This window comes from Scophthalmus maximus, chromosome 6, assembly GCF_022379125.1.
Source record: "Scophthalmus maximus strain ysfricsl-2021 chromosome 6, ASM2237912v1, whole genome shotgun sequence".
NCBI classification, from domain to species: Eukaryota; Metazoa; Chordata; class Actinopteri; order Pleuronectiformes; family Scophthalmidae; genus Scophthalmus; species Scophthalmus maximus.
In genome coordinates this window covers 1999429-2025194 of record NC_061520.1, presented here as the reverse complement: position 1 = coordinate 2025194, position 25766 = coordinate 1999429, and the positions used below count along the sequence as shown (strand labels likewise).

Below are 25766 nucleotides of genomic sequence, written 5' to 3'. Positions count from 1 at the left end.
GCAAAACCTTTTTTTTTGTTTACTTTAAACAAATCCTTTCTTTTAAATGTCGCCCCGCCCCGCTCTCTGTCCCAGGCCCAGGCTCGCTGCCACCGGATTGGCCAGAGCAAAGCGGTGAAGGTCTACCGGCTGATCACCAGGAACTCGTACGAGAGGGAGATGTTCGACAAGGCCAGTCTGAAGCTGGGACTGGACAAGGCCGTCCTCCAGGACATCAACCGCAAGGGAAGCCTCAACGGGGTGAGCGAGGACAGAACAATTTGTGTTCATCGTGAGATTCACCGCCTGCAGACATTGGGTGTACGTTGTGGATACGTTGTGGACACGTTTTCTCGGGTTCTGAGCTGCATGTGTGTCTCCAGGTGCAGCAGCTCTCTAAGCTGGAAGTGGAGGACCTGCTCAAGAAAGGAGCCTACGGAGCCCTGATGGACGAGGAAGACGAGGGCTCCAAGTTCTGCGAGGAAGACATCGACCAGATCCTGCAGAGACGAACTCAGACCATCACCATCCAGTCGGAGGGGAAAGGCTCCACGTTCGCTAAGGTAGAAATCATGAAGCTCCGAGTGAAGTGGCAAACTCGGTGCTATCTTTTTAGCATCAGATGTATAGATGCTACATTTGGCAACTTTACTCCAAACATCTATGACTAAATATATATAACCAGAATCTGACTTTTTTTTCCCCCTCCTCAGGCCAGTTTCACCTCGGCTGGAAACAGAACGGACATTTCTCTGGACGACCCCAACTTCTGGCAGAAATGGGCCAAGATCGCCGAAGTGGAGATCGACTCCAAATCTGAGAAGGTGGAGTGAAGAGATTTAAGGATGAAAGGCAAGAGAGCAAAAGAAAAGTAAAATGTGGCAGATCAGTTTGTCACCGATTCTTTTTCTCTCCCCGTCGCAGGAGTCTTTGGTGATCGACACGCCGCGCGTGAGGAAGCAGACGCGTCACTACAACTCCTTCGAGGACGACGAGCTGATGGAGTTCTCGGAGCTGGACAGCGACTCGGAGGAGCGGCCGTGTCGCACCCGTCGCCTGGGCGAGCGCGCCAGGCGGTACCTCCGCGCTGAGTGCTTCCGGGTCGAAAAGAATCTGCTCATCTTCGGGTACGAACGGCGACGCATGGGGATGCGCATTCACATTTTAGGTCGTCTGAGAGTAACACAAGTACCTGGAAAAAACTTGCAAAGAAACCTTCAGAATATTTAAATAATCAAAGAAATTATCCCCAAACTGAATGTTTTGTTCTGGTTCCTTCAGACAGACTTCAGACAGCGGCTGTTCTGTGTCCTTGGAAAACCGAGCATCACGAAAAATATATATATTTTTTTCATTTCTTTTCCTGAAATATGTGTTTTTGTATCAAGTTACTCGCGCAAGTTTGGCCGCAGGATCATTTCTGTTTACCCGCTCGAGTAATGGGAGTAAATCACTTCTCTCGGAAGTGGATGTCAAGTGAGAGACTCCCAACGCTGATCGACTCTCTGGACGTCGCGTCACGGGAATCTTTCCGAGTTCAAATATCTCAACTCGAGCAGGGAATTCACGTCTTTGTGGTCATGCGTTTTTTCTGAATGTAGAATCACGGCTCACAGCCTTAATATTAAAACTTGTGGGACGACATCACAATGCTCACTCCAATAAAAAAAAGCCTAATATGTGTTTTTTAGTTGAAGAGAACAAACTGAAACACAAGTAACGTCCATTAGTATTTAGTCGGTGACACAATTTGTGTAATTTTGCTTTTTGAAATCAAACCATCCAGATGTGATTCTCTCGGACCCATTCATTGTTTTTCCACTTCCTATTTCTTTCCTCTTCCTCTTCCCGACCTATATTTTTCCTCCCCCCTCCGTCTCTTCCAGCTGGGGCCGGTGGAAGGACGTCCTCAACCACGGTCGGTTTAAGTGGCACCTGGCAGAGAGAGACATGGAGGTGATCTGTAGGTGAGGAGAGCATCACCTGTTTTGTTTTTACACTAAAGAAATATCCAGAACAGTGTACAACGAGTCCGAAGAACAGCGGTGCGAGACACTAAACGCCTGCAGGCATAGAGGAAAGAAAACAAACGAACCACGTGGAGAAAAGAAAGATCGATCTTGTTTTCTGCTGCAGAGCTCTGCTGGTTTACTGCCTGAGACACTACAAAGGTGACGACAAGATCAAGAGCTTCATCTGGGATCTGATCACACCGACGGCGGAGGGACAGGACCAGGCGCTGCTCAATCACTCTGGTGAGAGTTCCACTCTTCACGTTGCACAACATTTACTTTTGCTCTCGCATAACTCACAATGGGTTGTGAACAGAGACGTTCCCTGAATTCTCCTTTACTCAGCAAAAATCCAGCAGCTACATTATTCCAGAGTGTAGCTCGGCCGCTGACAATTTGTTCGGAGATTCAGGTGTGTGATGCCATTCATTTTGGTTGAGTTCCACTTTAACTGTATTTATTCATTTACATCATAATAACTTCAGATCCTCACACTCTGTCTCCTGCTTTGTTGCTTATTTGTATTCAAATTAGAGTCCGACCTATATGGATTTTTGGGGGGTTGAAGCCAATATCGATTTTAGGTTTTCCGATACTGATACATCGGCCGATATATATATACACATATATTAATCTGTCAATGATTCCTAAGATGTCGTGTTATTGAGGCTTGATGAACGTTATCATACATAAATAAATAAGAAAACACAAATACAACCAAATAAATAGAACTTGAATTACGCAAATAAACAATTTATTTTAAGTAAAATGTAAACATAAATGCAAACTTTTTTCAGAATTGTTTATTCTGTACAATTCAATATTTCATATCGATGAAACTTAAGCGCTGATATCGGCATGTCAGTGATATCATTCGGGCTTTAATTAAAATATGAGCATTTGGGGAAAAGTAAATATAAAACATCCATGACTTAAAGAAATTGCCATAATGGGCTCATTATTATTATCATTATCATTATTATTATTATTATTATTATTATTTCTAAATGTCCTCTCCTCTTCTTTGTACCAGGTTTATCCGCTCCGGTCCCTCGCGGTCGGAAGGGGAAGAAGCCGAAGAATCCGCTGAGCGTCACCGAGGTGAAGAACGCCGACTGGCTGGTCAACTGTAATCCCGAGGTGGTCCTGCAGGACGAGAGCTACAAGAAGCACCTGAAGCAGCACTGCAACAAGTCAGTCCACCACCGGGGAATCAAACCCACGTCTGCGGTTCTCTGACCGTGACATTAGTTAACCTGAAGGAAACGACTTCACCAAAGTCCGTTTTTATAGATGAAATAGTGCGAGAACTGTCACTGCTAGAAACACTACAACCAGCAGTCTTGGTCATTTCACTGGAGGAACATTAAATTTCACCCTGAAGCTTGAAGCGGTTTATTTTTAAAAGAACCGATAGTACATTGACAGTTACAGTTAAGGATGAACTGCTTCGTTGAGAGCGAGAGAATAATCTTCCGTCTCCACTCAGGGTGCTGCTGAGGGTGAGGATGCTTTACTACCTGAAGGTGGAGGTGTTGGGTGAGGCGGCCAATCAGGCTCAAGAGGGGATACACGCCAGGTATGGAGCATGTTCCACAAATGTTTTATTTTATATTTTGTACATACATACATTTGTCATATTCTGCTATCCACTTTGCTGCTGTAACACCCAAATTGCCCCATTGTGGGACGAATAAAGGAATATCATATCGAACCGCACCGTACCGTTCCGTACTTTCCAATATCGTACCTTACCTTACTTTTCCATATTGTACCTTAATGCACCTTATCGTACCGCTCTGTACCTTCCCATATTGTACCTTTCTATACCTTACCGTACCTTACTGTACATACCTACATCGTACTTTACCGTACCTTAGTGTACCGTCCTATATCTTACCTTACTGTACATACCTACATCGTACTTTACCGTACCTGAGTGTACCGTCCTATATCTTACCTTACTGTACATTCCTACATCGTACTTTACCGTACCTTAGTGTACCGTCCTATATCTTACCTTACTGTACTTTCCCATATCGTACCTTTCCTGACTGTACCTTACCCGTGAGATTGAGACGGTTGAGACAGGTTTGTGATTCAGTGACTGAATGATTATTATTATCTTGTGTTGTCAGTGAGCTGTAGAGCCCGGCTGATTGATTTAAATTATATATTTTCTTTCCGAACGTGTGTCTGTGTTCTGACAGTAAACTGGAGGTGTCGCTTCCGGACATCGACTACATTGAGATTCCTGCTTCGTGGTGGGATTCCGACGCCGACAAGTCTCTGCTCATCGGCGTCCACAAACACGGTGAGGACTCCTGTCAGTTCAGTTTGTTGTGGAAATGTTATTTGCGTATGGATCCCTTTAGATTTCGATAAATATTTTTCATCTCATGGTTTCAGGTTGTTGTTGTGTTTTTCTTTTTTTTATAGCCTGGAGGTCGGATGTTCCTGTTTCATTTAAAAGCTTTTCTGCATTTTTTCTTTTTAAATCAAATCAAGAGGATTTGAATCCAGTGACACAGCATTTAAACAGATGTGACCAATCCTTCAAGTGTGTGTGTGTGTGTGTGTGTGTGTGTGTGTGTGTGTGTGTGTGTGTGTGTGTGTGTGTGTGTGTGTGTGTGTGTGTGTGTGTGTGTGTGTGTGTGTGTGTGTGTGTGTGTGTGTGTGTGTGTGTGTGTGTGTGTGTGTGTGTGTGTGTGTGTGTTGAACCCAGATGTCTGTTATTGTCCTTGTGCTCAGGCCCTAGAAACAGCATTAGACCATCACAGGACACTAAAACCCAAACCACAGTCAGCTCGTTCGCAGCAGGGCGACCAACCAACCGGAACGGAATATTCTCGTGTGTGTGTGTCTTTGTCAGTGTTTTTAATTTGTGCTTCTTTTCCATCACTGTTTGTCCCTGGGCAGGGTATGAGCGGTACAACGCCATGCGAGCTGATCCAGAACTGTGTTTCCTGGAGCGGGTCGGGATGCCCGACGTCACAGCGCTGTCCGCCGAGCAGGGGGGAGGAGAAGGGGCCTCCGACATTGCCGACAGGTAGAGTCCACGCACGCACGCACGCACGCACGCACGCACGCACGCACGCACGCACACACACACACACACAGGCAGCCATGACCTCCGCCTAAACAGGAAGTCTGCCATTTTGAATTTAGTGTGGGAAACTTGAAGCTTTTTTTGGGGCATGTTCACACACATCAAACTACTTCCGACAGATTTCACACGAGCAACTTCAAATTTGGTGTTTCGCATCTAAACACCTACGGGATGAAAAATTATGAAAATTCAGGGGTTTTTTGTCGCAGGCCCTCTGCCGTTGCGAATATCAGCCTTCTCCGTGAAACAGGAAGTTGCTCGTAATCGAAGGTCCGTGCTCCGATCTGACCCTAAAATTCTCAGGCATGATAAAGGTCCCGCCCTCAACACATTATTGACATGTCAACATTACACACAGTAATATTACAGGTATATATGTACGTCCACAAACCAGCTCCCTCGCCGATCCTCCTCCTTCCGCCACTTCCTTCTTTTCTTTCACCCTCTGTAGTAGGGTCCACAGCGCCAACACTGGTGTGATAAACACATCCCGTCTCCTCTGATGCCACCGTGTTTGTTTTTATGTTGACGCCGCCACCTCCCCGCCTACGTACCTGCCTGCTCAGCAATCTGGCTGCGGAGAACAAGATTAAAAACGCACACACATTAATGCAGCGGGGTGATATCAGGGTGCTTACTATGTTTTAACGACGGCGTACACACGCACGCACGCACACACACGCACACACAGGTGCTGCAGGTATCGAATCATTATCAAAGTTTGAGCCTGAGTCGACTATGGAACTCTGAAGCTTCACTGACAAAAGCTAGAGAGATTGAGTGACAGCCAAGGATTTCGCCAGAGGAAAAAGAAAAGAGACGAGTAAAAGCTTTGAAGGGAAATTCATTCTCTGGCCGCCGCTCCGTCGGCGGATGGCAGACGATGTGAAGATGAGACGCTTTGATCGTCTTTTCTCAAGATAAACAAAGTTGTCACGCGCTGCTGTTGCCCATTCAACCCGGAGCTCGTCCGCAGCCGAGCACAGCGACTCTCTCGCCCGCGACGGGCAGGACGTCCTGCTCAGGTTCTGCAACCAAGACCGAGAGGAGATAAATCGCCAGCGTGAATATGTGGGGGACACCAAAACCTGCACAGAGATTTTCAGTTTGTGGAATCCAAAACAACAGAAGATGTTAGAAAAATAAAATCTGATCTCCTATGAAGCTCTGACGTTTTGGATCTGGGAACAGGAGCTTTGTAAAGTATTCGTTGTAGATTGACTTTCATTTCGCTCTCGGTCTTATTTATTGTCTGGACAGGATATTTGGATATTTGTTGTCTTTTTAATTTCCCTTCTCCTCTATTTTTTTTTATTTACTTATTTCATGTTTCTATTGCTTTTTCCCCTATTTTAATTTATTCAAATTTATTTTATTATTTGTATTTATTTGCTTTTATGTAATGCTGTAATTTTCTTTTTGTTGTTCTCATTATTTTCATTTGTATTTACGCAATGTTTCCCTCTCATTGCTTTTAATTCATATGCGTCTTATTAGTGCAAATGCATTTTGAGCATCTATTGTTTGAGTAAACCCTGTTTTTAAAGGTGCTATGTAAAAAAATACTATTATATTATTATTATTTTAAAATTCTAAAAGTCAACAATCAGAGAGAATAGATTAAAATGAACTAATATCTCAACAAAAGCACATCAAATGAGACGGTTTCATTCATTAGCCGTTTTACTTTCCTGCCTTTTACCTCCTCGGCAAATAATTGATTTTTCATGTGAAATTTGATCAACCACCACGTTTCTATAGTTTTCGTGAGTTCTGTGAATTTAGAAATCTGCTGCGTTTTTCCACTTTTATCTATCTCCACATTCCACGCTCGAAAATTCCACTTGGGGTTTTTCTCTCAGTTCAGTTCAGATCGGTTCAATCCAGAAAAAACAAAAGTCAAATTCAGTTCACTTTGTTAATACAACACGCGAAACGAACAAAAGCAGAACCCTCAAACCTAAAATGAATTGTTTGTCATTAAAGACTGAAGAGTGGAGTGTTCGTATTGATCCGTAGTGAAGTGGATTATTCTCGCCTCGCGTTTAATCTGTTAATCTCTTTACATCTGATCCCATTGTGACGGGTCTGGTTCGTCATTTAACACTCTCTCCGCTCGTCTGTCGTTTCTCTCGTCAGCGTTGGCAAAGCCGAGGAGGTGAAGGACGAAGCTGAAAACAAGGCCGACGGAGGAGAGGATCGAGACGAGAGCAGCAAGGTGAGGAGGAGGAGGGAGCTCTGCTGAGACGCCACATCAGTGTCACTCACTCGCGCAACACTTCTGTAGAGTTAATGATGCATTTTAGTACAAACAACACATTGGACACCAGCGCAGATGATGGTGGATGTTATTAAGAAACTCTAAGTTCAGCAAAGAGTTAGAATCAGTTTCTCCACTTCCCAGATTTAACTAAATGCTAAAGAAAGACGGGTTTGTAATAATCAAAATCAATCGTTTGCTTTACTGCAGAAATCATTTCACACACGGATGTTCTACATGTTTTGAAGTTGTAGATCGAACAATTTAAAAAAAGAAAAGTTGAGACCACTTTAAGACCATTAGGTATGAAATTGGAATCTCTGGTCTTTAATTGTTGTAAATGTTATGTTGTCTTTCACGACAACCATGTTTCATATTCAAATCTTTTAAATTTTTTTTTTTTTTTTGTATTGCAACCTTCTCCAAACATATTTTAGTTAAACTAACACTTTTTACACAAATTCAAAACTAGAGATTAGAGTGCGACCGATATATCAATGGTCGAGCCCGACACAAAAATGTGCATTTATGTTGACGTTTACGTAAAATAAATCTTTATTTTTCGAAATTTCAGTTCTATTTATTTGGTTGTATTTATATTAAGCCTCAATTACATTTCCTTGTCTTAAAGTTTTGAAAAGGACATCTTAGGAATCATATATAAGAGAAGAACTTGACAAGTTATTACGTGAATTACATTTGCCTTTTATTATTGTTTGAAAATATTCCGACAGATATTGTGATATTTATTTTTTAATAAATCCTAAAAGGACAAAAACAGACAAATCCTCTTGTTATATGTTGATGATGTGCTAATTTCATCATTTTCTCTTTGGACCATTCCGTGTGTCTCTGATCGACAGGGAGAGGAAACCTGCTCCAGCACCGACACCTCGGACAAACCCGACAGTACCGGTCCAGGTGAGGCGGTCGCCGCTGCCGTTCACACACATTCATACACACACCGATACAGAAGTTTCTCCTCTGATAGACGTCTTGACATTTCATTTCAACCAGTCGTCGTTATTTTTATTTACCTGTAATGGGTCCGACATCCTGGCGATGGAACGTCTCTCCACCGGACCACATCTCGTCCCTCCACGTTCTGCACATCGAGATCACGATGTGCGGAAGGAGTTCTGATGGTTCTGATGCCGCTCACAGTCTCTGTTCATCCATCGTCTGTCTGAACGTCTCTCTTGACAAGGAGACGCTGGGACATCGGCACCGCGATGCGGTGTTCTGGATCATTTGTTTTGATTTTTTTATATTCATAACTTGATATTCCACATTTTCAGTGTAAATTAGTTTTCTCAGGTCCGACAAGTAAAAGAACCAAATGAGCTGATTTAGTTTTTGCAGCTCTGGATTATTTGTGATTTTATGAGATTGTAATTGTATTTTTTTCCTGTAATAAAGGCCGGTTCCAGTTATGATTTACTAACATCGTTTCTCTCCTCACAGACTCCCACCAGTCAGCCGACGTCTGCGCCCAGGACGTGACTCTGGTCACCACCACCACCACCACCACGTCGACAGTAACGGTGACGGGAACGGGCGTGGCGTCTCTGCACGTGGTCCAGTCCCGCCCCCTGTGGCCCACAGGTCCCGCCCTGACGGCGCGCCTGCGACGCCTCATCACCGCCTACCAGCGGTTCACCATTCGGCGCGAGCCGCTGCTCAGGCAGGACTTCCTGCTTCACGACGGCCTCGCGGGCATGGGGATGGGGGGGGGCGGAGCTTCTCACGCTCATCACGCCGGCGGGCCGCTGGCGTGGCAACTGGGCGAGGAGCTGAGGAGGTGTTCTGTGGTCGCCACGGAACAGGACCCCCTGTTCCTGGAGTGGCAGAGGAGGTGATGATGAGCTCATATCACGTTTTTAAGATTATAGTTTGAATCTATTATCTTTAGTTCGACATTTCCAAAGTCTTTTATTCTCTCAAACTAGCTGCTGATTTAAAATTAATTGAATTTTTATGTTTAATTGCGCGTGTGTGTGTTTGTTCAGAGGAGGCGATTATTAGCGTGAACGACGCACAAATGTTCCAGCGACGGGAAATTTGCCACGTGTCCGGTGTGAACGCAAAATAATGTCAGACGTTTCACTCTGACGTCTGATAAACGGAATGTTTTTTCTTCCTAAACCATCTTCAATGTTGAATCTTCACATTGCCCATTATCCACCTCCTTCCGTCTCAGGTGGACCCGCCGAGAGCAGGCGGACTTCTACCGCACGGTGTCGTCGTTCGGCGTGGTGTACGACCCGGAGAGGAAGACCTACGACTGGTCCCAGTTCCGAGCGCTGGCCCGGCTGGAGAGGAAGACGGACGAGAGCCTGGAGAGATACTTCAACTCCTTCGTCAACATGTGCAGGACGGCCTGCAAGCTGCCTCTGAGGAAGGAAGAAGGTACACGTCTGTCTTTAATGACTTTACAGGAACTTATTGTCGGGGAAGTGTCTGTCCTGACTCTGTCTGTCTTCCCCCTGCTCTCATCGCTGCATCTTTAAAACATGCTGACGTCCGCCCTCCTGTCTCCTCCCTCCCTCCGTCCCTCCCGTCTCGCTCCAGGGCTCGTGGATCCGGCCGTGCTCGTCGAGCCTCTGACGGAGGAGCGAGCCGCCCGGACTCTGTACCGCATCGAGCTGCTCCGCAAGATCAGAGAGCAGGTACTGTGAGGCTCTTTGACGAAACCAAGCTCCATCATTTTTTCCCCCGTTCCAGTTTCATAAATCATAAGTCCACTGTCTTGGAGACGATAAGAGAAATTTAAGATACATTTATTTTTATATTATCACACTTGGCTACTCTTTCCACCTTGTACCTCCACGCTCTATCTCCTCCTCCTCCTCTCAGGTCCTCCGTCACCCGTTGCTGTCGGCCCGCCTCCAGCTGTGCCGCCCCTCCCTCTACCTCCCGGTCTGGTGGGAGACGGGCAAACACGACCGCGACCTCCTCATCGGCGCGGCTCGCCACGGCTTGAGTCGCACGGACTTCTACATCCTCAACGACCCTCAGCTCAGCTTCCTGGAGGCTCACAGGAACTACGTCAGGGGACAACCCTCTCACATCCACCCTCAGAGTCACCACCACCACCACCACCTGCACCATCCGGGCTTAGCGGCTCATCCCGGCATCTCGTCCTCCACCTCGTCCTCCTCGTCTCATCCGCAGCTGCCGCATCCCCACTGCTGCCTTTACGACTCGGGCCTCGGGCGCCACTCCCCTCAGCCGCCCGATTACCCCCACCAGTCTTCTCACCAGCACCAGCATCACATTGTGCCTCCATCAGCTCCCTCTCCTTCCTCCTCCTCCTCCTCGTCCTCTCACCCTCACCTCCAACCTCCGCCACTGGACGCCCACGACTCGGCCTCACCGAGCCTGGGGATAGTGCCCGGGTCTCGGGGGGACTTCCTGGACTGTCCTCCTCTGGATGAGTCCCTGGAGCTGAGTTCACTGCAACACGACGCCATGTCCGCGGACGCGCTGCACGGTGGCAAGGCGTCCAAAGATGCCCTCAACGGCTTCCCCTTCAACTCGGCAGCGGGAGGTCAGAGCATGCTCAACTCGTACGGCGTCGGGGGAACAGACCTGGACTCCAAGCTGAGGAGCGACGTGCTCGTGGGCGAGCAGGGCTCGTCAGAGGAAACCGGGCTGATGGCGCCGTCGGTGGAGTTGGACCGGTTACAGGTACGTGTTGTTCTTACTGTTGTAAATGAACTGCCTGCAAAGGGCTTGTGTCCTTGTAGTTTACAGCAGAAGTTATTTTGATTATTAATTAACCTTGATTGTTTTTATGATAATCTTGTATTTGGTCTGGAAAATGTAAGAAAATACACAATTTACTTGAACCATGTCTTTTTAATGCACCAAACCCAGATCTTTGAGAAAGTATCATCTTTCTCCCTCTTTTGGCAAAATACCTGAATAGGACAAATAACCAAAAGTTTTGACAATCGATTTATCGATCAGTTTGAAGTTATTAAAAAAAATCAAATAATTCAGATTCAGACAACTTAATTGATCCCAATTCTCCCAATTAAAATAAATCACGAAATATTTACAACTTGGTGGTAAAGGTCAAAGTCTGTGTGACCTCACAGGCCTTAATTCGTACACTAATTATGATACAATACACTTAATACATTTTTTTAAATCCCTGGCATGTTTGTGCCCCCCCCCCCGCAGGCTCCCTGGGACGGGACGGACCACTCCAGTCCTGCGCACCACATGTTCAACGAGTCCGATCCGATTCTGGGTCCCTCCGCTCTGGAGACGGGCTTCCTGGAGGAGGAGGACGAGGAGGCGCCGGGCGGCGACAGAGGAGGGGAGGAGGGTGGAACCCTGGAGGAGTGTTTGGGGCTCCCGCCCTCGTCCTCCCCTTCCCACCCGTCCGCAGGAGATTCCGTGGAGCCGCTGTCCTCGAGCTACATGCTCTTTAAGGTTGGTTTCAGCAGCCCATGCCTTGAGGGGGACAAGAACAATTGAATAATAACAATCTACTTGAAGTTTATTAGCCACCGTGCCACACAATCTGACTTTTAACACTTTTTGTTTTGCACATCCAGGACATCGGCGTGAGCGAAGAACCCAGCGCAGATCAAACCGACCTGTCAGCGAGCCCCCCGCCGCCCTACGTCCCGCCTCCTCCCCTCTCTCTGTCTGACATCACTGCCCACGAGCCGCAGGATGCGCTGGGCCACGGCGGCGGCCGTGTCGCCGAGGGCTTGAGCAGCCCCGTGGACGAGGGCGAGGAGCGGGAAGGAGGCGCCGGGTTCGAGTTCGACGACAAGGAGGAGGAGGAAGAAGATGTGGACGACTTGTCGGGGGAGAACATGGACATTCAGAACTTTGAGAAACAGAGAGAACGAGGTCTGGAGGGAGAAGAGCAGCCTGACGCACATGAAGAAGGTATGTTGGACTTGATTCTAGATGTATCTACTGATCATATGAGTCCTTGAGTCATGTCATCTTATAATGTTCTTTGAATTTTGTATTTCTTGAACATTGCTACACTTTTAGTTTTCTTCTTTGGCATCTTTGTTTGGATTCAAACATATTAAAATCATATTGTTAACATTTTTTCCGATCATGTGAGAAGATCCACACTGGCTCAGCATATATGAGCACAGAAATATTAATATGTTTACAAAAGTCCATGAGTTATTCAGCAAAAAAATTGATTTTGTGATGAAAGTTTTTTTTTCCACTGAAAGATTTCCCACTCAGTACAGATCTAAAAACTTTTAATAATATAAAAATGTAAGGATCCTTATCAAAATTCATTATTTATTTATTTATAATTAAGTGTTTCAATCGCAATATTGAACACTGGTAGATAGAAATATGTGCTGTAACCCCCCATCCTCCTATTTCTGTCCAATAAGTGTAAAGAAACACATCGTTGTCTCATCAGAATAAATTTACGATCATCACATAAACTTCCTACATAAAGTGGCTTTAACTCAAGTTTAATTAGATCCTGATTGCTTACTTTTCAGGCTCTACTTCCCTCTCAGGTGCAAACCAAAGTTTGGGAGTCCTGAATCCACACATGGACCAGATCGACGGGTTGGAGCCAGAGCCGGAGCTGGAGGAGCAGGACGAGAGGATGGACGTCTCAAACCATCTGTCCCAGGACCTCGGGCAGAGCTTCGAGCAAGGTGAACATAAACCGGACTTTCCCCAGAGCGTGCATCCTTATCTCGGGAAGCTCGAGCAGTGTCCCGAGTCCATCGAGGAACCAGGCGAGGAGGTGGACGGGTTGATCTTGTATCAGACGGTCGAGGGAGAGACGACGGAAAACTCTGCCGAATCTGGAACCTCGATGGACAACGCGTCTGGAGAGTTCCTGCGCGCAAGAGGCATTGCGGAAAATTCCCGGGAGGGAGGTTCAACGCAGCACGAGGTGGACGAGGTCTCGGACGGGACGGCGGCGGGTCACGTTTCTCTAATGGACGTTTCGGTCGCTCGGTCCTGTGAGGAATTGGCGGAGAAACAGTCAAATGCCGAAACCAGCGGGATTGAGCTTCACAGCATTTACTCCCAATCTGACGAGAGCGGCGGAAAAGCTGGAGTCAAAACCGAGATCTCCGCAGGTCAGGAAAACTACGACGCTGCAGATGAAGACTGTAAGAGCAGAGCCCTGACAATCTCCCCCCATCGGGACAACAAGGACAACCTGCTCGAACAGAACGAGATCAAAAGTGCTGCTACGAAATCCTCTAATCCTCACTTCTCTCTTTCACCAGACGACGGCGGCGGTGAGAAGAAACCGGCCGAACTCGAGCCGCCGATCAAGATAGAGGAGACAAAGACGGAGATTGTCGAGGAAGCGCTACCTATCTACCCGGACAGCTCCGAGGTCAAACACGCAAAGTTTCTCGCTTACCCCGTCAAGTCAGAACACTTGGTGACCACCAAAGCTGAGCAGCCGGACTATCCCGTGAAACAAGAAACACTGGAGTCCAAACCCGAAGATCTCAGCTTCCCCACGAAGCCCGAGAGCGGCGACAGTAAAGCCCAAGTCCTCCAGTTTGCAGGCTACTCGGACGGCGCCGCCGCCGCCGAAGTCAAACACGAAGCCAAACCCGTGGCGCTCGGTTTCTCCGCCTACCCAGATTTAGCCAGGCTCAAGAGCGAGACGAAACAGGAAGGTTTGAGGTTGATCGCGACCTTTCCCGACACGTCCGCCATCAAGCCCGAAGCCAAGCCGGACGCCCTGCGGTTCGCCGCCTACCCGGACAGCTGCGAGGTGAAACCCGAGGCCGAGCCGGACGACCTGGAGTTCCCGGCGATCAAGGCCGAGACGAAGCAGGAGCTGCTGGAGGCCGACAGCACGGTCCTCACCCCGAAACTCGAGCAGGCGGACGGGCTGGTGGACTCCACGGAGAGCCTGGCGGAGAGGGGCCACGTGAAGGAGGAGAGGCCGGGTTCTCCAGGTGAGAACGGTCAAACTCTCGGAACAAATTCCCTTTTAGGCACAGGGCGAAAAAGATGTTGATCTCAACATGCACTGTCCTCTCTTCCGTACAGTGCCTGTTGCGGACGGATACGGAGGCAGCCCCAGGTTCGCGGCTCCCATTTCCATGTGTGACCTTCCCGACGGTCTCCACGACGCCAGGGAGCCGACCATCGCTCAGCTCCTACAGGAGAAGGCGCTCTACTCGTTCTCCGAGTGGCCGAAGGTACGGTAGCCCTTTTGTATGCCTAAAGACTATGCAGATGTTTAGTTTTTTCGAGTTCTTCGGTCTTAAGGGGCTACTGGGTTTCAGTTTGTAGTGTTTTTTACAAATGTTTCCGCGTTTTCTTCGGTGTCTAGGACCGGGTCATCATCAATCGTCTGGACAGCATCTGCCACGCCATCCTGAAGGGGAAGTGGCCGTGGCCGAGCGAGCAGCACGACGCGCCCGGCTCCCTGGCTGCAAACTCCTGCCTGGCCAACAGCTTAGCCCAGCAGCAGCAGCAGCAGCAGCAGCAGCAGCAGCAGCAGCAGCATCTCCACCACCAGCAGCACCACCACCAGCAGCAGCAGCATCAGCACCAGCAGCACCAGCAGCACCGGGCGGCGGGATTCCTCCCCACCACCACCACCACCGCCTCCGGCTCTGTCACGAGCCAGGCCCGAGCTCAGCAGGCCAGCGCGGGGCTGGGCTTCTCGATCCCGCCCCCTCTCACCAGACTACCTAAGGTGAGAACGAACCTGTGACCTGATTGAATGGATCAATTAATTAATTCCCTTGTTTTTTTGTTGTTGTTCATATCAAAGTATCTGCCATCTGTCTACGTTTATCTCCACTGTCTCACGCCATAGTTCACACAAGTGGTGTCCAGTTTTAAACTGCTCGTAATTCTCTCGTAATCATGTGTATAATGTAAATATATATTAGTATATTAATGTCTCATTAAATTAATTATCTTAAATGACGTGGGTAGTTTGACATAATCTGTATTTACTGGGCACCTCTAGTTCACACCATTGACGTGTTGCTTCTGTCTCTGTAATGTGCTGATGTGTTGATATTATTCATGTTGATATCAGACTTGGGGCCATCGGTCATACGGTTAAAGATTAATGTAGTATCACGAGTTCACAAATATTTACATATCTATTTTTTAAATTTAGTGAACATTGTGAAAACCAGGTTGTGTTTACTCGCGTGAGTAAATATAAATGATCTGGTCAGACAACCTCGCGCAGGTAAAACCAACACGTAAGTTCGTAGTTGAGCAGCATCAGACTTAAGATGCGTTCACACCAGATGCGAACATTTGTGTCGCTTTGCTCACGCGGGTAAAAAGAGTTTGGTCGCTGAAACATTTCTGCTTATTTGAGTCATTCGCGCAAATATTTGCCCGTTCTTCCTACCGACAAACCTCATCCGAACAAACGCGACGCTGACATGAACTGTTGACTGAGAAAAGTCAGACAGGAGTGACGACGGCAAAGCTACACAAAGCGGTCGTGCTGCTCGTTCCCTCCCTGCCGAGCCCCTCTCCTTCTTCCCCCGGTCACGATGTGAATATCAACCCGGTCGTCCTGCTCGCACACAGCGACAGACGTGATCCTCCGTTCGTGACGGAGGGAAGATTGCAGTGCTAAATAGCTAACGAGTCCGGCGACTGAAGCGAATGACGAGAAATCCGCGTCTAGTTGCGTCTTTACATTGACTTTGTATGTAATCTATTCGCACAAATATTTATTGGTGTCGCGTTCAGTGTGAGCGCAGCATTAGAGGCAGACGGATCAGGATAAACCAGGAAGCGTTGATGTGTTGACTTCACGGTCCGCCCCAGGTCTGGTTGACGGTCCGCCACTGTGTTGTGTCTCAGTCCGTGTGTGTGTTTAATGAAGCCATCGTCTCTCTCCCATCCTTGTCTGCCCCTCACCCACCCTGTCCACCCTGACAGTACATGACGCGGGGCGGCGCATGTGGGCGCGGAGCTTGGCGCCTCACCTCCTTGCCTCTCTTACAGGAGAGGCTCGTGGCTCCTCCCTACCTCCCCGAGCTCAAACGCGCGGGGGGTCGAAGGTCTTTCGACTACGAAGCGGCCGCCAAGGTTTTAGCCGGGAAGTCGGCGTCGGCGTGCCACAGTGCCGCCAACGCCAGCGCGAGCTCCGGCGGTGAGAAGGCGCCGGTGGTGGCCCCGCCCTCTCACCGCACAGGAGCCATGTTGATGAACGGCTGGCAAGAAGCGGCCATCGATCTCACCAAGTCGTCCGCAGAAATAAGCACCACGAGCGGCTCCGGGTCGGGCGAGTCCGCGGCCGCGCCGGGACTCAGCGGCAGTGGCCACAAGCTGCCGCCGCCGCCGCCCATCACGGCGCCGCTGACGGGCTCTGTGGGCCTGGACATGGCCGGGATCCTGCAGGCCGGGCTCATCCATCCTGTGACGGGGCAGATAGTGAACGGGAGCCTGAGGGGGGACGACTCCCTGCGGAGGAGGAGGGGGAGGAGGAGAAACGTGGAGGCTCTGTACTCTGAGTTCACCAAGAGCCGAGGACTACACCTCCCGGAGACACAGGTGGGTGGGGGAGGCAGCAGCGCCTCAGAGAGGAACGACACCCCGAGGAGAAAGAGAAAAAAGAAAAATCCTTTTCCTTATTCATACTGTGAAAGTGTTAAAACACCTGCGTGTGTGTTTCTGTGTGTGTGTGTGTGTGTGTGTGTGTGTGTTTGAACCTGCAGGGCCGCGTGGAGGTGATCTGCCACTCCACCGTCTCCTCCTCCACCTCCTCGCCGTCGCCCTCTCCCTCGGAGCGACCCGCCGGTCCGCCCACGCCGTCCTCCTCCTCGACACCCACGCCCACGCAGACGCCGCCTCAGCCGGAGATCGTGGCCATCGACAGGGAGGCGGCGAGCAAAGGTCTGATCGAGTGGCTGAGGCAGAATCCGGGCTACAGCATGGACCTGCCCACGTTCGCTCACGTGAGTCGGGCCGCTGGTTTCTTCGTAACGTCGTTGGTGTTTGAATAAAAAAGAGGCGTGGCGGTGACTCTTCTTCCTCCTCCTCTTCCCTGTCGACAGTCCGGAGCAGGTCTTCTTCACGGTTTCGTGGAGCGTCCCAAGCAGCGGAGGCATCGCTGCAAAGACCCGACCAAGCTGGACATCAACTCCTTGACGGGGGAGGAGAGGGTTCCCGTCGTGCACCGGGGCACCGGACGCAGGGTTAGATAACAAACACACACATGTCATCATCGTCATCAGTTCATTTTTACAATTTCAAGCTATTATTATGAATGAAGTCTAGTCACAGGAAGTACAGTAACATGAGCCCGAGCCATTTGTCCGTTTGGCTGATTTGAGCCTCGGTATCGTCGCTTATGTTTGTTGGATATATTTTATATATTTGGTTCTTTCTTTTTGGGTTTCGATAACGACATCTTAGGAATCATTTTAATATTTTTTATCGGCCGATGAATCCGTATCGGTCTTTTACTCCTGCATCTGTATTAGTAATTCCATATCGCTCCGTCTGTTGAAGTAACATCAGTGTCTTGCTGAATTTCTGCAGGCCTGTGGTTCGATGGTGTCGTCCACTAATCAAACATATATTTCCATAAGTTCCCAAATATCAATGAATACTAAATCATCCTGCTGGTTTTTCCTTCCCTCACAGCTCGGTGGAGCCATGGCTCCCGCCATAAAGGAGCTCTCCCGCTGGTTGGACGCCAACTCAGAATACTACGTCGCTCCGGACTGGGCCGACGTGGTGAAACACTCGGTGAGTGTCACACACTGTGATGATGTTTGTCAGAGACGTTGGAACCTTGAAGTTGAACGTACTGATGTAATAACTCCGTCACCCTGCAGGGTTTCCTCCCCGAGGGGAAGTTCTCCCGGATCCTGACAGAGCCGGTCAACAGAGACCCGGGCTCTCGGCGCCGTGGGCGTCGGCCTCGCAGCGAGATGCCCAAGCCGCTGCTGTCCGTCTCTGACTCCTCCCCCTCCAGCCTGGGCGCCTCCCTCTTCATGAACGGCGGTCTGATCGGCAGCATGGACTCTATGGTGGCCATGCAGAACCTCCGCGGCGGGATCCCCGGCATCCCCATCTCCGGGATCATGGCCGGATTCCCGCACGGTTTCTCCGCGGCCGTCCAGGCGGGCGGAGCTGGCGCGTCGGCGGAAGACGCCAAGAACGGGTTGAGTATGTTACCCATGATGCTGCACGGCATCCCGCACCCTCACGGGGCGGGGATCCCACAGCACGCCTTGTTCAGCGTCGGTGCGATGATGGCGCACGCTGCGGCGGCGCAGCCTCCTCCTCACCCCGGCGCCTCCTCGTCAGCCTCCTCTTCTTCGGTTGTGAAGGTCACCACGACAACCGCACCGTCGACATTGGAGGCCGCCAGCCCCTCTTCGACGACGTCTGCGGAGAGAGAGAGCGCCGCCTCCTCGGCCGCCGCCGGCGAGAAGGAAAGGAGCCAGGAGGAGAGAGGAGCGGCGGCCATCATCACATCCACCAGCAGGGCCCATCTCGGCGCCGCTCATCTGGGAGCCAGCGCCGGCAGCCATCTTACCTTCAACCCCTTCCTGATCCCGGGCATGTCCCACGGCCTGCTGTACCCGCACATGTTCCTGCCACACGGCGGCATCATGGCGCTGCCCGCCATGCCGCCCGGCGTACTAGACTGTTCCCCGGGAAGCCCCAAAAGGAGGAGGAAGAGAGGGAGGGAGGAAGGGGAGCGGGCGGAGGAGGAGAGGGAGAAGCTGGTGATGGTGGAGTTAGAGGAGAGAGAAAGTACAGTGAAGGCCACGGTGACCTCCCGCCCGGCCTCCTCCGCGTCGCCCTCCGTCCCCACGACCTCTGCTCCAGACCCGGGCTCCCCTCCTCCGACCGAGGAGCCCCAGACTGGGCCAGCGGACGCAGAGGACGGCGGGCCCTCGGGGCCCCAGGAACCGGACTCCCATGACCCGCCCGAGGAGGAGGAGACAGTAGGAGAGGAGGCGACGGGGGAGGAGACGCAGGAGGCCCAGGAGCAGGAAGTGTAGAGTGGGAGGAAATGAACTGCAAAGGGAGACGGACCACTTCCTGCTCGCTCTCTCTCCTCCCGAACTCCGGCGTTGCTCTTTTTTTTCCTCTCGAACCGAGCAACAGTGTAAAGTTTGTGCCGTGTCTGTCAGTCAATGTCCATGTAAAGACTTTTATTATGACGATGACTAATGATAACGATGAGGAATATACTCGACTTGGTCCATGTTTATATACCAAGACCCCACCCGCCCTCTCCGCTCCCGCCCTCCTTGTATACAAACAAACAAGTGTAAGAAACGATCTTCTTCTGTGTTATTCTTCCCCCACCATCATTCTGCATCGAACGCACACGCACGCACACACACACACGCACACACACACACGCACACACACTCGGCAGGTTTTGGCGAATCGATAAACACAAAAAATCCGAAGACGGCCCCCTTCCGACAAAACGTCAGTTTGGTTCGTTTGCACAGACACGAAGAAGAACCGCAGAGTCGTGACGCGACTGTGGTTCGGAGGTTGGTTCTGAATTTCGTGGCCTCATCTTGGGAATCATGAGCGGAGAAAACCCTCGAGTACGTTCTGTTGAAATCCCCCCAAAAAAATGCGCTCTTTGTTATTACGTCGACTGTTGGCTGGTTAGTGTTGAATTATCTTTGTGCCAGTGTCCAGATTAACCCCGACGTTTTGTTCTCCGCGTCTGGACCAGACAACTAAAATACCCTTTTTTTCCGAGTTGATAACGAAGATAAAAACGCTGATTTAATTGAGTACGTTTCAGAATGTAGCCCCCGTCTGTGTCATCTCCGTGTGACTCGTGAGAATAAAAAAGTACGTTACGTGGATGTTAGAAAGTTGCCAAATCAGAAAAGAATCATTTCTTTTGATAGTTTTTTACATCAAAATCAAGAATAATGTGGTTTTGAAATCGACTCGAAGGTCAAAGAAAACAAAACAAAAGCCACAATATGAAAGTGGATTCTGTATCTTAATTCTGAGATATCATTAATCTGCCTGTCGCCCGTGTTTCTAATGAATAATTCATATTTTTTGATTATTTTTTTGGCTACAATAATCGATTTTATCATCATTGCTGCTATAGCTTCTTTTATTAAGAAGTTCGTCGAGCCTTCACACGAGAAGAAGAATCTGGATTCAGAGCTCCACCTTTTCATTTCCCCCCCCCCGCTAATAAGAGATTCATTTTGAAGGTCATGTTGAGATTATTATTTTTATTTTATTTTTTAAGCTCGGACACAGAGTCACTTTGAGAGAAAAGTCCCCTGCAGAGTGTTGAGGTGTAATCAAGAGGAAGTGAAGGAGCCGAGTCGTGGCCACCAGGGGGCGGCACAGGAGGCCGATGTGGGGAGAGAATCAGTTTGTACAGCGACGCCCCAAAACCGCTTTCATGATCATGTCACACACACACACACACACTTATATATGTATATATATATATGTATATGTATATACATATATATATATAAAATGTTATTTTTATTTTCTTCTCCTCACTTCAGTTTTTTCTTCTTCTCTCTGTGTGAGAGAAACATGTCGACCATCTGTCCAGTGAAAGGGAATAGTCTTTTTTAAATTTTATTCTTTAGGGAAGGAGGAACAGATAACGGAGGAAGAGGAGGGGTCGCCGTCGCCGCTCTTCGTCTCGTTTCTGTTCCTGAGATTAGTTTTTAGTCGCAGTTCTACATACTCCGAGTTTCTGAATATGTAAATCTATCGCTGTATATTTCTGTTTCTCACCGTGTATTTTCTTTTGCCCGTTGCTCTTTTGGGAAAAAAACAAACAAAACAATACTTGACCTTCGCGCGGGGATTGATCCCAGTCCCACAGACTGTACTGTACATTGAGTGGCAGGTTTTTATTCACAACAGGGTCCGAAATATTTGAGGGTTTATGTCACATGTTGGACTTCACTTTATTTTATTCTTTGCACAATGTCTTTTTTGTGAATGTCAACCTGTCTTTCCTTTCCTTCGTGTGTGTGTGTGTGTGTGTGTGTGTGTGTGTGTGTGTGTGTGTGTGTGTGTGTGTGTGTGTGTGTGTGTGTGTGTGTGTGTGTGTGTGTGTGTGTGTGTGTGTGTGTGTGTGTGTGTGTGTGTGTGTGTGTGTGAGAGAGAGAGAGAGAGAGTGTGTGTCTGTGTGCATGCATGCGCACACGTCTCGTGTTTCCGTTCCCACCGTTCACGTTTTCTCATCGGGAAGAAAAAAAAGAAACATAGTCGTTGCCTTGTCACGAGTTTGTGGCTCCATATAATTTATTATACTTTTTTTCTTTTTGCTTTGCCAAACTTTCACCAAATATGACATTTTTTTCTCTTCCTCTCTCTTAGTCTCATTATGTATTAATAATAAAAGTAAAAATGCCTTATTTAGCTTGTATTATGGTCTGTTACATCTCCACGTACAGTAGCGACGTCGCGTCGCCGTGGTTTTGTGTCCGTCGCCCCGGTGACGTGCGTTATCCTGAAAAAGCTAAAAGGAACCACTCACGTCCACCTCAAATCCTACAAGTCCAATCGCTCAAAGCACAAAATGGAGACTGAACAAAAAGAAAGTGACTTGTTTTCTTAACCAGTGCCTCGAAAAAACAACTCTTCAGAAGTATTTCCTCTTTGTGTCGGCGTCGCACTTGACGTCATTGGAAAATGTTCAAATTCGAACTGTTGGTCAAAATGGAAATCCAAGGGTCTTTTGCTCAACAGTTGAAGAACCTGAGCCTCCTGGGAAATAAAGACAAAACTAAACTCAGACACTCTCAGCCGTGTCCCGATTCAGGGGCCGCGTCCTTCAGAGGAAGCGGTCGTCCGCCGCGCACACGTCCGACCCAAAACGGGACGATCTGTTTTTTTACGGCAGATTCGCTATTTGCCGTCCACGGAGCGACAGTGGGGAAGGATCCACTTCCCAACAGGATGCGGCCCCTGAATCAGGACACGTGTTTCTAAAGATGCGTCTCCACTTCCTGCCTTCCTGCCAAAAGGAAAACACTGCGTGCTCGACCAATCGTGAGTCAAGTCGCAGCTGTCACTCATGACGTGTCATCCTGTTTTCATATTCACTCATTAAAAACCAAACTTAGTGGAAAGATTTAACACTTGAACAAACATCAATGTGATCAGAACTAAATGAAACGTGGGCGGGGTTATGGCTCTTTCTGCCGCCAGCCACCAGGGGGCGAACCAGACGACTCGGCCTCACTACGCGTCGGCCATCTTTATTCCCAGTCCAGTGGTCGACTGTGAGTCTCCGTGTCGCCGTTGAACAGTGAGAATAAGTCTTTGCCCTTCGAGTCCCAACCAACGTTCGTGTTTTTGTCACATTGTTTCCATCCGATCCGGTCAGATCTGGTTTCACAAACCTACGTCCTGTCGTACGCGGGCCGCGGCTCTTTCTTCTTCTTCTTCTTCTTCTTCTTCTTCTGTGGTAGTCAGCCGCCTCAACCTTCCTGTGATTGGTCCGAAAAAATAGCCGCCACGCTGCTGACGGAACTGAACGGCGGTTCAGTTTGATCCGTGGTCCGAGAGAAACCTCCGCACCTGCAGTTGTGGTCCGGCCCAGTCGGGACTTTTTTCCGTCTGGTCCCGAGACCAAAAGTGCTGGCGTGGAGGTTTCCTCGCACCACGCGTCCTGCGATAACCTGGGTCTCGGTCGGTCCGAAGATTTCCTGTCAAACGTAAGGAGACGGTCAATGTGTGCAAGTCTCCTGAGGATTATGATGTACAAACTGTCGACCTGATGGACTGAACGTTCACCCGCTGCCGTTCACTTCCCCTCCGTCAGTAGCAGGACTCCTCGGAGGTTCTGGCCGCTGGACTTTCTCACCGTCGCCAAGTTCCAGGTCGACAAAAACTGGGATGTACCTTTCAAGGACGGACGTTTGAATCCCGTCACGTCACGTTTTCTTTGCCCAACTCGAGCATTCGATTGTTCTCCCGTGTTGCCTGAGATTCCACCATTAGAACCGGCAGGTCGACGCGCCAGTGACATCACATCCTGTCAGTGACATCACTTCCTGTCAGTGACATCACATCCTGCCAGTGACATCACTTCCTGTCAGTGACATCGTCCGCGCGTAAAAGAAACTTGAACGGAACGCTCGGAGACGCCTCGTGTCGCAGCCGTGACTCTTCTTTTCACCTCAACAAAAGAGAAGAAGAGTTGTAAAAGCTCTCATCTCCTCATGAATGATGTATTTATTGTGCCGTTCTCGTCTCCTGCGTGGCTTCTTGAACGTCTCCTGACGGACTCAAAGGGTTGTTTTGTTTTTTTTGTTTTCGACTCGTCAACTCGTCGCCCTCATGAATCTGCTGCCGCTGCTTCTTTTTATTATTTAATCACATGCAACAAGACGCTGGCGAATCCCTGGAATCTCTCTCTGGGATTATTGCGCTGAAACAACTTCACCTCATGTTGCAAAGAAAACAAGAACATTTCTGGATTATGTCGTGACAGGATGTGAGGAGGAGACGACTGAAGAGCAGCCGCGCACAGATTCACACAGATTCACGGTTTTAGTTTCTCGTGATTTTCCTTTATTCCGCCAGAAATACTGGATTATCAGTTCTATGAGTAATTAGAATTAAAATATCCACCACATCCAGAAATACTGACAGATTCTGATTCCCTATGTTTGAGGCCTCCAATGTATTTTTTGTTTTACTTTTCATAAGTTCTATAAAAATGTAAAATCTCTAAAATAATAATCCCTGTGGAATATTTGAATTCCCCCCCTGCCGCTGCATCACGTGTCACAGGAGCTAGAAAACACAGAGGTGTGTTGAGTCGCCGACCTTTGACCTGCCTGTTCAAACACACGACAAGAATCCAAATATACCAAAAGTGAACGAGAGTCTTTGTCGGTTTCACTCCAGATATGATCCACGACGTCGGAGCTGAATATAGAATCACAACTCTTTTCCCTTTTGGTGTAATAACCTGGCGAGGAGGTTCACGAAGAAATGTTTCCCCAAAACGACAGAAGACGAATAAAACCAATCAGATCTACTTCGCGATAATCAAACACTTTGTTGTCGATCCCGTTTGTTTCCGAGAGATTCCGATGTCGGAGAGAAGCGAGCGCAGGTTTTCCGATCGGCGACGAGCTTCGTGTCTGTGAAACCGTCCGACCTCGATCGTGAAACCGGGACGAGCAACGTAAAACTCACGAGGGCGTTTTTCTCTCTTTCTTTCTTCAAAGTGGAGAAAGAAACTGACTGATCCTGAGAAAAGTTCTGTGGTTTTTATCTTTTTCCTTTTCTTTTGTTCTTATTTGTAACTATATCTCTCTGTATTCCCATGTGGACCAATCTCACGAGTCGAAACATGGTATGTGTGATCTTTTATTGTGCAATAAAAGATGACTTTCAACTTTTCCTCTGGTCCTCGATGACTGATCCATCAAATCCAAATTCCGAAGTCGCCGCTTGTCAATTCTCAATTTTGTGGAATAGAAACCGGTGACCTGTTCCAGTTGCAGCTTAGTTCCGAGTTCCGAGCTATGATGGAAAGTAACGCATTACGGAAAAGTATGAAATTAGATTTGTGTCATTTCCAAGTCTGGGAAAAAAGAAAAGAGTATTTGGAAAAAATATTTGTGTTTGAGACTGAAGTCTAAACAGACGTGGATCCAAAGACTTGAGAATAACTGACGATCCGTCTCAATCTGTCGTTAGTCTCGCGAAACCGTTTCCCACGGTCAGTGATAAGCGTCGCCATAGCAACACACACCCAGTTTAAGAAGTTCCTATCAACCTGCCGTTATTGAGACGATCCTTTAAATTTTAAATATCTTTTAATGAGAATCAGTCCTGGAACAATATTTCAATATCAATCTGAACATGAGTGCAACAGGACAGCAGCAACGGTCAGAATGTAACATGTTGCATTTTAAAATTATTTCAAAAATGGTCCGAAAAATTGGCCTAGAAGTCTGGAAATTTGAGTCTGGAAAAAAATCGGGAATTTTGAAATGGAAACTGTGTAGGAACCCTGACTTCACTTGGATATGAATTCAGTTTGAATGAAAGTTACATGTTAGATATGGACAGTTTACAGCCAAATTCAAGCCCCAGTGTGTAATTTTCTGACGCCATCTGGTGGTAAAGTTGCAAACCACAACCAACTGAGCGACCGACAGGGGACACTTTATGGCGGCGCACCACTGATTCAACTTCCTGGTTTCCGGCAGCGTCTGAAAATTCGACGTGAACGCGACGTGTTCTGGAACCGTTCAGTTCAACAACCGTATTCAACACGACGTAGAAACATGGAGACTCACACGGAGGTCGGTCCACCTCATGGAACTATATCTAACTCTTATATGAACACAGAGTTATGGACAATATGTTCAATTTCTGTGAATACGTTCTTCTAAATATTACACACTGTAGCTTTAAGGAACCATTT

The 25766-nt window shown here is 48.4% G+C and overlaps 1 protein-coding gene across 12 annotated transcripts in view; it reads left to right on the top strand.

Annotated features, from left to right (window-relative positions):
• chd6 (chromodomain helicase DNA binding protein 6) overlaps positions 1–20537 on the top strand; it is a 55672-nt gene extending 35135 nt beyond the window's left edge. For 4 of the 12 annotated variants that reach the window (XM_047332792.1, XM_047332793.1, XM_047332794.1 and 1 more), the window contains exons 20-45: positions 76–240; positions 363–542; positions 693–803; positions 904–1106; positions 1866–1946; positions 2116–2234; positions 3025–3184; positions 3481–3570; positions 4202–4305; positions 4911–5040; positions 7240–7318; positions 8224–8281; positions 8825–9215; positions 9561–9769; positions 9932–10029; positions 10217–11050; positions 11549–11803; positions 11929–12271; positions 12862–14301; positions 14396–14547; positions 14682–15050; positions 16271–16885; positions 17050–17289; positions 17389–17529; positions 17981–18085; positions 18175–20537. In XM_047332792.1, coding sequence (XP_047188748.1) covers positions 76–240; positions 363–542; positions 693–803; positions 904–1106; positions 1866–1946; positions 2116–2234; positions 3025–3184; positions 3481–3570; positions 4202–4305; positions 4911–5040; positions 7240–7318; positions 8224–8281; positions 8825–9215; positions 9561–9769; positions 9932–10029; positions 10217–11050; positions 11549–11803; positions 11929–12271; positions 12862–14301; positions 14396–14547; positions 14682–15050; positions 16271–16885; positions 17050–17289; positions 17389–17529; positions 17981–18085; positions 18175–19353 — 7851 coding nt within the window. In that variant the 3' untranslated portion in view covers positions 19354–20537. The remainder of the gene's footprint in view (positions 1–75; positions 241–362; positions 543–692; positions 804–903; positions 1107–1865; positions 1947–2115; positions 2235–3024; positions 3185–3480; positions 3571–4201; positions 4306–4910; positions 5041–7239; positions 7319–8223; positions 8282–8824; positions 9216–9560; positions 9770–9931; positions 10030–10216; positions 11051–11548; positions 11804–11928; positions 12272–12861; positions 14302–14395; positions 14548–14681; positions 15051–16270; positions 16886–17049; positions 17290–17388; positions 17530–17980; positions 18086–18174) is intronic. The other 8 variants (XM_047332802.1, XM_047332797.1, XM_047332801.1 and 5 more) reach the window with 7 other exon arrangements.
• Positions 20538–25766: the final 5229 nt, after the last annotated feature.